This window comes from Onychomys torridus, chromosome 19, assembly GCF_903995425.1.
Source record: "Onychomys torridus chromosome 19, mOncTor1.1, whole genome shotgun sequence".
NCBI lineage: Eukaryota > Metazoa > Chordata > Mammalia > Rodentia > Cricetidae > Onychomys > Onychomys torridus.
Window position 1 is genome coordinate 29,907,739 of NC_050461.1, and position 14,013 is coordinate 29,921,751.

The 14,013-nt window shown below is 42.5% G+C and overlaps 1 protein-coding gene across 2 annotated transcripts in view; it reads left to right on the plus strand.

The window, feature by feature from the left end:
- Akap7 (A-kinase anchoring protein 7) overlaps positions 1-14,013 on the plus strand; it is a 146,783-nt gene that overhangs the window by 206 nt on the left and 132,564 nt on the right. For both annotated transcript variants that reach the window (XM_036168918.1, XM_036168917.1), the window contains exon 2: positions 10,258-10,389. In XM_036168918.1, coding sequence (XP_036024811.1) covers positions 10,258-10,389 — 132 coding nt within the window. The remainder of the gene's footprint in view (positions 1-10,257; positions 10,390-14,013) is intronic.

The following is a 14,013-nucleotide window of genomic DNA, read 5'->3' on the forward strand; positions in this document are numbered from 1 at the left end:
GCACCGCCCCGCGCGCCCCGGGCCGCCTCTGCCGGGGAGGCGTGCTCGCCAGCCCTGCTCCGCCTCCTAGGCCTCCCGCAGTCCCTACGCCCTTCGCTGTCCTCCCTTCCTGCAGCCCGGTGCATTCCCCCGTGGTCAGGGCAGTTTGCTTGCAGGGATGCATCTCGGTGCACCACTCCACACCGCGGGTGGCGAGGGATGTGATCTTACCAGTTGTAGTTTTTTTTTTTTTTTTTTTTTAACCTCTTCGGATCTTGTGACGCATGGCCCAAAGTTTTTGCAACACATCCCTTCCTTGTGTTGGAGCGGGAAACAAAACCAAGAGAGAGGAAAACAAAACAAAAACCCTAAATCATATATATATAAATATATATATATTTATATTTATATTTATATATAATAGCAAATAGAAACATATGAACACCATCTTGTATCATTTAGGGTTTAATTCGAGGTTTGGAAATGAGCCCTTAAAGCTGGCGCCAATTTGCTGGCGCCCAGAATGAACTTCAGTTTGGGTCCGCTTTTGCTGTGTGCTCCACTTGGGTAGGAATTGGGGGCTGGACTTTGAGGGAAAGGAACTAAAAAGTAATTAGGGGGAAAAAAAAAGGTGTTCGTCAAGATCGTTATATCCTAAACGGATACAAAGCATATTATTAAAATATGTTGTACATACATGCTAAATATGTAAATATAAATTATGTAAATAGTGTAAATGTGTTTATAACTTTCATGTGAATGGGAAGATCCATGTTTTGTGGGGAAATATTAAAATGTTGCTGCTTGAGATTTTTTTTAATGAGGTGGAGGGGTGTGGATAATAGGGCAAACACGGAAAGACTCTTCCCACCCACTTACACAGTGTGGCTTTGCAATTTATAATGCTGTTAGCCTATCTTACATCTTTTTTATATAGTAAAAAAGCTTAAGATGCTTATCAGGGTTGCTGGGTCCTTTCTTCATGTAGTGTTGACTTGTCAATTTCTCCTTAATAATTTAGATTGTTCCCTTTTCATGATGAGGAAGGGGAAGCATGAAGTTAAGTAGCTCGATTGCCTTGAAGTTGAAACATTTCTGGAGACCTGCTGTTCTACGGTTTTTAGCAGCTAATTGGAGGAGCTAGACCACAGTGAACGAAGATAGGCCCTTTTTAAATAAACTGTTTAGCTCAGGCATCAGACGAGAGCCTTGCTTAATGGGGCTGTATATCATTGTTAAATATGAAGCCTATTTTGTGTGACTTAGGCAGTCTGTCAATGTTTTCTGTTCGCTTGACTTTGATATAATCATTGGCTGAAGTAGACCTATGATTTAAATATTTGAATGTAGTTAGGTGTTTATTTTTTTAATGCTGGGGATCAAACCTAGGGCTTTGTGCACACTAAGTCTCCATGAGCTAGACTCTTGACCACATACCTCTTTTTGTGTTTGATTTTTATTTCTGTTTTTAAATCTTTTGAAAAAAAATTTATGTATTATGTATAGTGTTCTGCTTGCATGGATGTCTGCATGCCAGAAGAGGGCACCAGATCTCATTATAGATGGTTGTGAGCCAGCATGTGGGTGCTGGGGATTGAACTCAGGTTAAGAGCAGACATTGTGCCAGGTGGTGGTGGCGCACGCCTTTAATCCCAGCACTTGGGAGGCAGAGCCAGGAGGATCTCTGTGAGTTTGAGGCCAGCCTGGTCTACAAAATGAGTTCCAGGGAAGGCTCAAAGCTACACAGAGAAACCCTGTCTCGAAAAACCAAAAAGAGCAGCCAGTGCTCTTAACCTCTGAGCCATCTCTCCCGTCCCCACATATCTGTTTTTTTCCAGAGTCACCTTTTCCCTGTTGTTACACTTGTGATAACTGTTGTTGTCAGTCACCAGGGTGATCGTGAAGTGTTTGTTTCTCTGTTAGCATTTAAGTTACTCGCCTTTTTTCTTCAGCAAGGTTGTGTGGAGTCTTGTTTGAGTGTACGTGATAGAAACCCAGATTTTAGTAAGAACCCTAGACCGTCTTCTTGCTCCTGATCTGTTGGCACATCACTTTCTGAAAGCTCTGCCTCAGTTTACAGTGCTGCAGTCAGTGTATGGTAAGGGCTACAGGGCATAGTCGGTTCTGGGAATTGTGGGTCATGTAACAGAGTCACTTGATCCAGATGGCAGCTCCTGGGTCTACTTTGCATGTGGGCAAGTTACTAAATCACCTGGCTGGTATAAGAATAGTCTCCCCTGATAGCATAGTTGTATAAATGAAGTGAGTTGCTTCTAGTTGAGTGGACCAGCATAAAGTACCTGTTTAAATGTTGGTTAGTGTTGGTAATGCTAATTTCTAGTTTTGATTCATCTTTGTTATTAGTGTAGCATTTACCCCTGCGGTTATTTGGATTTGTGCAAAAAGATAAATTTTGTTTTAATGACAGATCAAATTCTGGGTGACTTTAAAATTTTTTGTGCTGTGTAGCTCAGGCTGAGGATAGCTCATCCTCCTGCCTTTGTCCGCCAAGAGCTGGGGTTGCAGGTGTGAGTCAACACGCCTGGCCTAGGTGACTAATTATTAACTTTGTAGAGTTGAATCTCAGCCTGGTACATGGCAAACAAGGACTCTCCCATGGTGATACATCCCAGGCTTCATTAACTTTTAATTTGAAACAAAAATCTCATCAAGTTAGTTGTATAGGGTGCTTTCGAATTTACAGTCCTGTCTCAGCCCCCCAAATATCTGGCGTTACAGGCCCATGCTCTCAGGCCCAGCATATTTAAGCAGCATTATAGCAGTCAAAACAATTATGGTTCACATGCTTAAGGATCAACTGTTTGAAGGCAGTTTTTCCAAAGTGAAGTCTTTACACTTTGTGTTAAGTGTGGTTTTGATGCTTGTGTTTAATTCTGTCCCTCAGCCTTTGCCTAAATCCTAGCACTTACAGATCTGGTGCAAGGCTTCCTGAAATTTGGTTTGAGAAATAACGTTCTGTGGAATGATCTGTGCTTTTTTTTGAGACGTATGAGACAGATATGTGATGCATATACTAGCACTTGGTAGCTTGGGCAGGAGGATTTCCAGTTCAAGACCAGCCTGGGGGTACATAGAAAGATGGTGTCTCAAAAACCAACAAACAAAAAGCTAGGAGGTGGGAAAAGATGAATCCTTATTCACTGCTGATGGCAAGGTGAACCTGTGTAGTAGTGTGCAAATCAGCATAGAGGTTCCTCAAAATCTGAAAACATAACTGCCATTTGGCTCAGCTGTATCATCCCTGGGTATATATGCTATGCCACCCCTGGGTATGTACTCAAAGGATGCTTAAGTCAGTTAACTAGGAGATACCTGCACATCCATGTTTACTCCTGCACGATTCAGATGATGGATCTAGCCTCCATGCCCAACCAATAGATGAACAGAGAAAAAAAAAGTGGTACATGTATAGTCCACAAAATTCCATAAAACAGAATTTTTGCAGTTGTAAAGAAAACTGAAGTCATGACATTTGTGGGAATATAGATGCAACTGGCAATTTCGATTATCTTGAGAGGAATAAACCACCCTCAGACAAATACCTGTATGTTTTCTCTCATGTGTGGGAGCTAAACTAAAATTCTATATGTAGATATATGTGTGTATGTATGTATGTATGTATGTATGTGTGCTTGTAGGTCATGAAACTGGAAGGGGATCATGTTGGGGGGGGGAAGGGATTCTAAAGGTGATAGACAATAAAGAATGTAGTGAAATATATGTAACAGGAAAGCAGAGAAGGGGCTAACGAGGAAGATGGGGAAATAGCTGGAGGTGGGCAAGGTAAGCTATACAGCAATACGTATGGATGAAGATGGTGTAGTAGAACCCAATAATTTGCTAACCCCAAAATTAAAGCTTTCATGCTAGTGTCATAAAGAATAAAAGAAAAAGGCTGAGTTGTAGGTGGCATTCTCATTTTGGAATTAGTAAGTCTTGTCTATAATAATTGCTTCTATTCGTCTCTAAAAAATGGAAGATAGTTTGTATTTTAAGCTCTTGAATTTTGGCAGTTTCCATATAACCTTGCTGTTGAGTTTAATCTGCTTTATTTAAAATGATGGAGAGTGGGTGGGCATTGTTGTGTACCACTGTAATCCCTAAGAGGGTGTGGGGAAATGAGGAGTTCAAGGTCATCCTCAGCTACGTGGTGAGTTAGAGGCCACCTTGGGATATAGGAGACATTGTCTAAACAAAACAAAACAAAACGAAATCAAGGAAGCAAACATACAAACAAAAGGAGAACGCTATAGAGTAATTCATATTATGCTTCAATTTTTTTTCTTCTATTGGTTAGTTCCTAAGTTTGATTTTGGTGTGTGGGATTGAACCCAGGGCCAGGTCCGTTAGGCAAGGTCTCTGCAGATAAGCTGCATACACACACACACACACACACACACACACACACACACGTTTCTTAGTTTTTATTTTTATGCCCTTTATTCATTCTATGAAAATGAGAGAACCTGCTGGGGCGGAAGGCTGCTATTAAATACCATTGTTTCTCACGGGTCTTGAGACAGCTTCAGTACAGTGAGTCAGTAACCACTCCCAGGTGGGTACTTGCTTTGTCCAGTCATTCAGTAAAAACTGGGAGGGCACCTGAGGCGAGCTGGCTCAGGGCTAGGAGTGGAAGGAAGAAAGGGGGCACTGGAGGACCGTAGAGGAGGGTGACTGTTTACTGATAATTGTTGGAAGTTCTCCCTCTCACCAAGTGTTCTGATTAAAGTGGTAGGTAGTTGGGTCTCTTAGTTTAGAATCTCTTGGGAAGGACAGACAAGTGGACAGATACAGCGTCATGTACTCCTGGGGTGGCCAGAGGAATCTCTAGGTACCTGGAAGGAGAATGGACTGTTGGCAGCCGTAGTGGCCTTTACTTTGTGCTTGATCATGCTTTTTGTTGCCATCCATCATTTAGAGTAGAATCAAGGGATAGGGAAAGGGAGAGTTTGGCTAGTGGCCTTCCATCTTCCCGTGCACATTAGAATCACCAGGAGCTTTTAAAGAATTCTGGAGGCTGGCTTGGTCTACACCACTGTAGACCTGGTCTAATGGGCTTGAGGGTGGGATCCAGACCCCGATGGATTTGCTGCAGTACCTGAGATCATCTCTGCCGCTGTGAGAGTCTTCCCTTGGCTTCATCAAGTGACTCCTCACTTAGCATTTGCTTTGCTTGCTTGGTAGTGATGCTTAATTGTTCTTATGAGAGACTAAGAATTCAGTTTGACCAAGGACTTCTTAAAGAATGGCTTAATTCACCATGCTATTTTAATTATTCTCTTTGTCTTCAGAACGTATTACAACCCAGAAGTCACTTTCCTCTGTTTTGTAGATTGCCAAGAATCTGTGCTGTATGTACGTGTTCATTGTTAAGTGGCAACTACTGTAGAGGGAAAATAGGCCTTCAAATATACCTAGCCGGCTGAGCATCATTGCTTAGCAACACAGTCTGTTCGAGAGTATTGGTTCTTTCATCTCAAGATCATGGGGCTACCTGGAAGCTGGGGCTCCTGCCAGCATCACAAGAGGTGGGCATATCTCATGTCCCTAGTCTGGGATGAGATTAACCTTCAAAATTTGATTATTTCTACTGAATGTTCACTGCTTTCCTGAATAGCTGTCAGGAAGGAAAGTTGAACAGAGAACAAGATTCTGACTGCATCCCTCAGACTCTGGAGACTGAACCCACCCCACGCCCTGCCTCCTTGTCTGAGATCCTGACCCCACCCCACACCCTGCCTCCTTGTCTGAGATCCTGACCCCACCCCACACCCTGCCTCCTTGGCTCTGGAAACCTGAAGCCCACCCCATGCTCTGCCTTCTACCCCACACCCTGCCTCCTTGGCTCTTAGATCCTGACCCCACCCCACACCCTGCCTCCTTGGCTCTGAGATCCTGACCCCACCCCACACCCTGCCTCCTTGGCTCTGAGATCCTGACCCCACCCCACACCCTGCCTCCTTGGCTCTGAGATCCTGACCCCACCCCACACCCTGCCTCCTTGGCTCTGATATCCTGACCCCACCCCACACCCTGCCTCCTTGGCTCTGAGATCCTGACCCCACCCCACACCCTGCCTCCTTGGCTCTGAGATCCTGACCCCACCCCACACCCTGCCTCCTTGGCTCTACAAACCTGAAGCCCACCCCATGCCCTTGCCTTCTACTCCATGCCCTGCCTCCTTGGCTCTGAGAGCATCCCTCTAGTCACAGTAGTAGGAATGATAGCCAGATTTTGTACCATCATGAGGTTGAAAAGTTGTACTTGAAGCCACTGTAAGTCAGGAACGTTCCACATGGCACTAGAGTGAGGAAATAGTATTGACATGCTAGTGTCACTGGACTGTTTCCTGTCACTAAATGCTTAGATTGAGAAAGCATTAGGAGAGTAATAGTTGGGTTTATTTACTTCTTTCATTCTGATTTCTGTACAGCCTTCACATATGTTATGGGTAGCATATAGGTAATATGTTTACTTGTATAAGAACTTTAAACATTTTTCTTATTGATGTTGTTATTTTGAGTCACAGTCTCAGTCTGTAGCCCAGGCTGGCTTTGAACTCAGTATACTCCTGTGTGCTAGGATTAGGGGCCTGTATGTGCTCCCATGCCTGGCTTACACATGCTCTTTTGTTAAAAACTTTCTGTGTGTAAGCTGCCTAGTGGGTGGCTATCCTTTACATGGAGCTACCTGTAAAGATTCAAGATACATATTGAGATCTCTTTAAACTTTTAAGTTGAAATTACATACGTGTTCCTAAAATGCTAGTATATACGCAGAAAGCTAATATTTGACTTATTCTCGTGATTTTCCAGTATTCTGACCTGGTGAACAGAACTATAGTATTCTAAAATTTGTTGAACATGTACGTACCAGACACTCTAAGTTAATTCTCTATTGCTATAAGGAGACACTATAACCAATACAACTTATAAAAGAAAACACTTAATTGGGGGGCCTTCTTATGATTTCAGGGGGTGAATAATCCATGACCGTCATCTCAGGGAGCATGGCAGTAGGCAGGTATGCATGCATGGTGCTGGAACAGTAGCTGAGAGCTTATATGTTTAGACAACAGCCATGAGGTAGAGGGAGGTAGGGGAGGGAGAGACAGAGGCAGGGAGAGAGAGGGAGGATGGGAGAGAGAGGAGAAGGAGAGAGATGTGTGTGAGAGAGAGAGACAGAGACAGAAAGAGACAGAGAGAGGCAGGGAGAGAGGGAGGAAGGGAGAGAGAGAGGAAGGAGAGATGTGTGTGTGTGTGTGTGTGTGTGTGTGTGTGTGTGTGTGAGAGAGATAGCGAGAGCAAGAGAGAGAGAGAGAGAGAGAGAGAGAGAGAGAGAGAGAGAGAGAGAGAGAGAGAGAGAGAGAGAGAGAGACAGACAGACAGACAGACACACACACACACACACACACACAGACAGAGACTGCACCCTAGTTGAGAATGGCACGGCATGGGTTTTGAAACCTCAAAGTCCATTCCCGGTGGCACATCTCCAGAAAGGCCATACTTCCTAATCCTTCCCAAACAGTTCTACCAAATGAGGACAAAGCATTCAAATATGGGAGCCTGCGGGGGCTGTTCTCATTCACACCACCACATGCAGTCTGAATTGTATAAATGGTATTTTGAAGAATGCACTTTTGGTGTCCTTTTGATATTGAACATGACTGAAAAAGATGCTGTCCTTTTTGTAAAATCCAGAAAATATGTGTGTGAATAATTTTTTGAGGTCATTCAAATTATTATTATTATTATTATTATTATTATTATTATTATTATTTTTAACCCAGAGCTGAGGACCGAACCCAGGGCCTTGTGCTTGCTAGGTAAGTGCTCTACCACTGAGCTAAATCCCCAACCTGAGATCATTCAAATTGTAATAAAAACTTATATGTTTAGTATGCATAGTAACTATGAACTATTGAAGAGTTATTATTATATTGTAAGATATATACAGTTTTTAAAGTACTGGGGCATTACGTTTTGCTAGGGAAGCCCTATACCCTAACCTTATTTCTATTTTTTTCTGCCTGGAGGTAGAAGGAGCTAGAATGTGTGTTATAGAATCAAGGCCAGTGGTGCTCAGGCTGGCGGCGTTGAACTCATGCTATAGAAAGACTAGAGATTGAGGTCACCCTGCTTCAGTCTCCTAATCACTAGGATTGCAGGCCTGGACGGTCCCAGTTTGCAGGCCATATTCTTTTTTTGTTTTATTTATTTAGATTTTTTTTTGGGTGCTAGGGATTGAAACTAGGGTCTTATTCATATGAGGTACTATATTTCTGAACTATTTCCTTGGTACTCTATTATATAGTTTTTTCCTTTTCTTTCTTCCTTTCCTTTCTTTTCTTTTTTTCTTTATTTGGTATTTTTGAGACAGGGTTTCTTTGGAGCCTTTCCTGGAACTCATTCTGTGGCCCAGGCTAGCCGCGAACTCACAGAGATCCGCCTGCCTCTACCTCCCAAGTGCTGGGATTAAAGGTGTGCGCCACGGCTGCCAGGCTTTATATATATATAAAATTAAAAAAAAAGATTTATTTATAATATGTGCATGTGTGTATGTGTGTGCGCACAAGCACATCTGAATGTATGTATGGCGCAGTATCCAGTGCCTAAGGAGGCAAGAGGAGAGTGTGAAATTTCCAGAACTAGAGATACAGGCAGTGGATGAGTTTCCAGATGTGGGTGCTTGGAGCTGGACACTGGGGAATGAACCCTGCCCCTCTGGAAGAGCAACACATGCTGTTAACCATTGAGCCGTCTCTCTAGCCCTATAAACTGCCACCCCCTCCTCCTTCAGATTTATTATTTTATTTTGTGTGTATGGCTGTTTTGCCTGTGTGTTATGTCTGTGTACTAGAAGTTTGCAGTGCCTTTGGAGGTCAGGAAAAGGTGTTGGAGCCTTTGGAACTGGAATTAACAGATTGCTGTTAGCCATGTGGGTGCTTCGAACTGGACCCAGGTTCTCTGGAAGAGCAGCCAGTTTCCTTAACCCCTGAGCCATCTCTCCAGCCATGAAGGACATATTCTTAATGGAATGTGTGTTACAGTTATTGCATTTGAAGATAGAGGATTGCAACAGAAGGAAATACATGTTTTCTTTAATAGTTTGCAAGGCAAATTAGTCTTCATTGATTATACTGGGTGAAAATTACGTAACTATTTCTGGATTTTGCTCAGTCCAAATAACATTTATGCCTGCTAATATAGGCATGGTGAATAATAGCACTGAGGAGACCACCAACAGATAAACTTAGCAATTAACTTTATCAGTTCAAGACTTCTCTTCCTTAGCCCTCTACGCACAACATTGTGGGTGTTCCACCCCTAACAAGAAAACAGAGACCAAATATGGAGTGTGACTTAGTCCATGATATGGGAGGGCTGTTTCAAAATACTATGAGGATGGTTTGATTCTCATAGCTGAATTTCAAAAAAATGCATGTTTAGAACCATGTATTAAAAAATCTCTTGTGTATGTGGGAGGTCATGTATGCCACGACCTATATATGGAGGTCAGTGAACAATTAGAATCGGTTCTTTCCACCTTTGCATGGGTTCTGGGGAATCCAACTCAGGTTGCCAGACCTTCATGGCAAGAGCCTTTACCCAGTGAGCCATCTCACTGGCCCCTAGAGTCAAGTATTTTTAACTAGATTTCCAATGTTAACTTTAATGTGGAATGGAAGAATTTATCAAAGGGAAAAAAAAGAAAACGAGCTTATAGAAATTAGAACACAAAATGTGAGAAGAGATGAGAGGGTGAAGTGTGTGTGTGTGTGTGTGCTGTATGTGTGTGTGTGTGACCATAGTCAAAATACACTATGTTCACCTATGAAAATGTCACAATGAAACCTGTATTGTATAATTAATATATATAAAAGCAACATCAAAATGTTTTTCAAGTCCCCCATAGAGCTAATATTATTGAAAATAAACACGAGAAGACACAATAAACAAGTGAAGAAACAAACTTTTTTGGTTTGTTGTCAAAGATGTAAAAAATTTGTTTTTTACAGATGGAAAATTACTGATTTACTCTGTTGACATCTGTGCTTTAGAAAAGGATTAAAGCATTACTGTTTGATGTAAACATGCACCTTTCAAAACATGACTATGTTAAAAGAGCAAGTCACAACCTCTCTTTATGCAGGTTGCTGTGTGTTGCTCACTTAGCTGAGGTGTTTCGGTTTCTGGAGAGGAGTTTAGCAATAACAATGCAATGATATTTGTTTCTTTTTCTGGCTTGTTGCAGGAGAAGTAAATGGCAGTGAGTGTGAAGGTGTGTTAAGAAAAGAGGAAGTCTCCAGGGAATTAGAAGCCAGCACAGTGGATTCTCTGCCGGACATGCCGTTTGCTACTGTAGATCTTCAAGATGACTGTGGAAGTGAGTACTATATCATTTAAATAAATACTTAGAAACAGTGGACAGACACTTGGTCATGCATTTCATTTTTATTTCCTTTTGATGACTTGTCAGGCTTTTGAGTGCTAACAGTCATCTGGTACTTTGTTGTCGAAACTGTCACAGATTATATGAAGAAATGGCTCCCAACATTTTAGGCTGGATCATTCTGTGGTTACTTCTGAAAGTCATGGGTCTGGCAGATCATTTCATGGTTTATAACGACCTACTTTATTTCTCTAGAAATAAAGCAATTCTGCAATTTCAGAAGTACCTACCCATTCATGGAATACATGGTTAATGGCTTTTGGGTAAATGTAGGCACTTTGCTGTGCACTGAGAGGATCCGTCATCTGTCCATGAACCAGATAAGCATTATCAATTCAGTCAGTCCCTTAGGGCTTCATCTACAAACTTTATGTAACCAACACTTGATTGAACCACCAAAACAGAGTTCATGTTACTGTGAAAATAGAACTATACATGATGACTGGCACTCTGTCCTCCGCAAAGGTCATGGATTTCCCTGTGATCCAGGAACAGAAGATGAAATCTGTTTGCTGTCCAGCTGTTGGTACTTCTGATATTACCCATAGATAATATATCCGAACAGCTTACAGTGGGTGTGAATAATGAGATCCTTCCAGAATCCTAGAGAGCAAACCGTGTTCTGTAGCCTCTGTAGCCTTAAGACTACTAAGGAGATCAGTGACCGCCATGCACCAGGAAGAAGGATGGGTGCTTTGTGTCCTGTGTTCACTTCATGCTTTGGAAAGGGTGGCTGCTTCTGCTCAGGGGGGCCTTGGGAAGGATGGCCCTTTATGTAAATGGATTTTTTTTTTTCTTTTTGGCAGGATTTGGTATAGTTCTTACTGGAGCAATGATAAATGTAAAAGCCCCAAGGCCAGTCTACTGAAATGCATTCTTAATGTTGGAGTATTATAGCAGCTTTGATACTGTAGGTCTCAGGGGCTTTCAAACTATTTGAATAGTTAGCCTATATTCTGAACCACAGAGTGGAAGATTTCTTCTGTGGGAAGATGGGTTCCAGACTCTAAGCTCCAGTTCATGCGTGGGTCCAGTGGGGGTAAGAGGAGAAAACAACTATGTCTTCAGTTTTGATTATTGAATTTTCTTCTTGTGTGAACGTTGGTCATTTGAACTGTGTGATACTTTTAACTGTAAAAATGCAGGTTGTTATTCCTTCTAGCTTAACCTCATGTTGATGCTGTACAGATCAAAAGACAAAATGTATAAGAAAGGAGTTAAACAACAGTGTACAAATGTTTCTTTATAAAACTTGTGTGTGTGTGTGTGTGTGTGTGTGTGTGTGTGTGTGTGCTGGTACACATGTGTGCCTGTGGAGGCTGGAAAATGACACTGAGAGTCTCTTTTAATATCTTTCTACCTTATGACTTTTTGAGACAAGAGTCTCTCATTGATCTTGCAGCTCATTGATTCAGCTGGGCTGGCTGGACAGGAAGCCCTAGGCTTGTCCCTGCCACTCAGCCCTGGGGTCACAATCATATCCTGCTGTGCCTGGCTTTGATGTGGTGCCTGGGATTAAATGGGGGTTAAGCTTTTGCAAGAAGCACTTTCCCCAGCCATCTCCCCAGCCCCTACAAAACCTTTGAAATAACTCCTGAGTTATTTGCCTGCAACTTTCTCTCTCTCCCCCTCCCATTCTCCCTCCCTCCTTCTCTCTCTCCCTCTCTCCTGTCTTTCTGTTTGTGTTTGTTTTTGTTTTTTGAGATAGGGTTTCTCTATGTAAGAGCTCTGGCTGTCCTAGAACTCACTCTGTAGACCAGGCTGGCCTCGAACTCACAGAGATCCGCCTGCCTCTGCCTCCTGAGTTCTGGGATTAAAGGCATGCACCACCACCGCCTGGCTCCATCTCTTATTTTTAATAGTAGCTTTCGCCCCCTTACAATATGAAGGAACAGGTAGAAAAATTCTTTGTTAACTAGTTAACTAGAAATTGTTAACTAGTTTTTTGTGAAGTGGGGTTTTATATAAATATATAAGAACTAGGAGGGTTTTTTTCTTTTTAGGTTTTCAAGACAGGGTTGCTATGTGTAGTCCTAGCTGCCCTGGAACTCACTCTTGGACCAGGCTAGCCTTGAGCAAGCTCAGAGGTCCACTTGCCTCTTCCTCTGGAGTACTAGGATTAAAGGCATGCAACCACTGCCTGGCAGAACTAGGAGTTTTTAAAAATCAAATAAAAATGTAAGTTATGTATATGTAATATAGCTGTGTGAGTAAGGGTTTGTGCATGTGAGTGCAGAGCCTGTAGAGGCCTGCAGAGGGCAGCAGATCCCCTGGAACTGGAGTTCCAGGCAGTTGTGAACCACCTGATGTAGGTGCTGGGAATATAACTTGGCCCTTATTTGGCTTTCTGCTGTGTTTATGACCATGCAAAGTTCATCAGTCTTCTGGTGCTGTGTAGACAACTGTTGTGTGATATTTTGTTTGTGTTCTGACAAATAAAGCTTGCCTGAGATCTAGAGTTAACTATAGAGGCTAAGGGGTGGTGGTTCATGCCTTTTTCTCCCAGCACTCGGGGTGGAGAGAGGAAGTGATGAGGTGAAGCAGAGACAGGATCTCTGCCTGAGGATCCAGAGAGGTAAGAAGTCACTGGTGACTGCTCTTCAATCTTTCAGGTTATTACCTGGATATGTGACTCCTGGTTTTTATTGATGAGACTAATTAGGTTCATGCTTCAGACAACAGTCTTAAGATTCCAGGTGGCTGGTGCGTGCTGGTGGGTCCTTTGGTTTTCCTGGGGTATGGGAATTGAGACTTCACTGCTAAGAGATTCTTGCTGATAGCAACTCTGGTAGAACTGTGAGGAGAACAGTGCTAAGGAGAACATCCGGGAAGTGTACCACTTGCCAGAGAAAACACTTCTTTTGACATTTTAGATGGTGATGTCTCATTTTAGAGATGATGCCTCTCCCAGTGTGCACTAGGTCATCTTTTCTGGGTCTGGTTGGCTGAAATGGGGGTTTGTATTTTCTTGGTGGGAGTGGTTTTTATACAAGAGGATATTTTGCTAGAAATGTTTTTGAATATTATAATCAAATACAAGAATGTAGGATACATTTAGGGTTATTTGGTAGAACACAGAGATAGGTAATAACTAAACCATAAATGTGTATATGAAAGAAAAATCTCATACATGGTGAAGAGCCAGAGCAGAATGGATCACACCTTTGGCGGGTTGTTAGGCATGTTCCAGCAGCCAAATCTAGCTTGAGACAGGAGGGCATCAGGACTTGGAGTTTCTCCTCTCTATGAGAGAAGCACATTGTGACTCAATTATCTAGAAACTCAGGAAGCATCCAGAAAATGTTTGGTGTTGCTGTTCTTTGCCTCTGAGAGTGGAGTGGGAGTTAGAAGGGGAGAGCCATTTTGCTGATAGGACTAGCCCAGTCTGCTTCCCACAGGAGCAGGGGGAGAGCTTGTTTTCACTGATTCTAGTCATTTGAGATCGTCAATTCCAAACAATCAAGCAACAGTTTAAAAATTACATTTTTTTGTTTGTGTGTGTATGTATGTGTGTATATACACACATACATACACACACACACACACACACACACACAT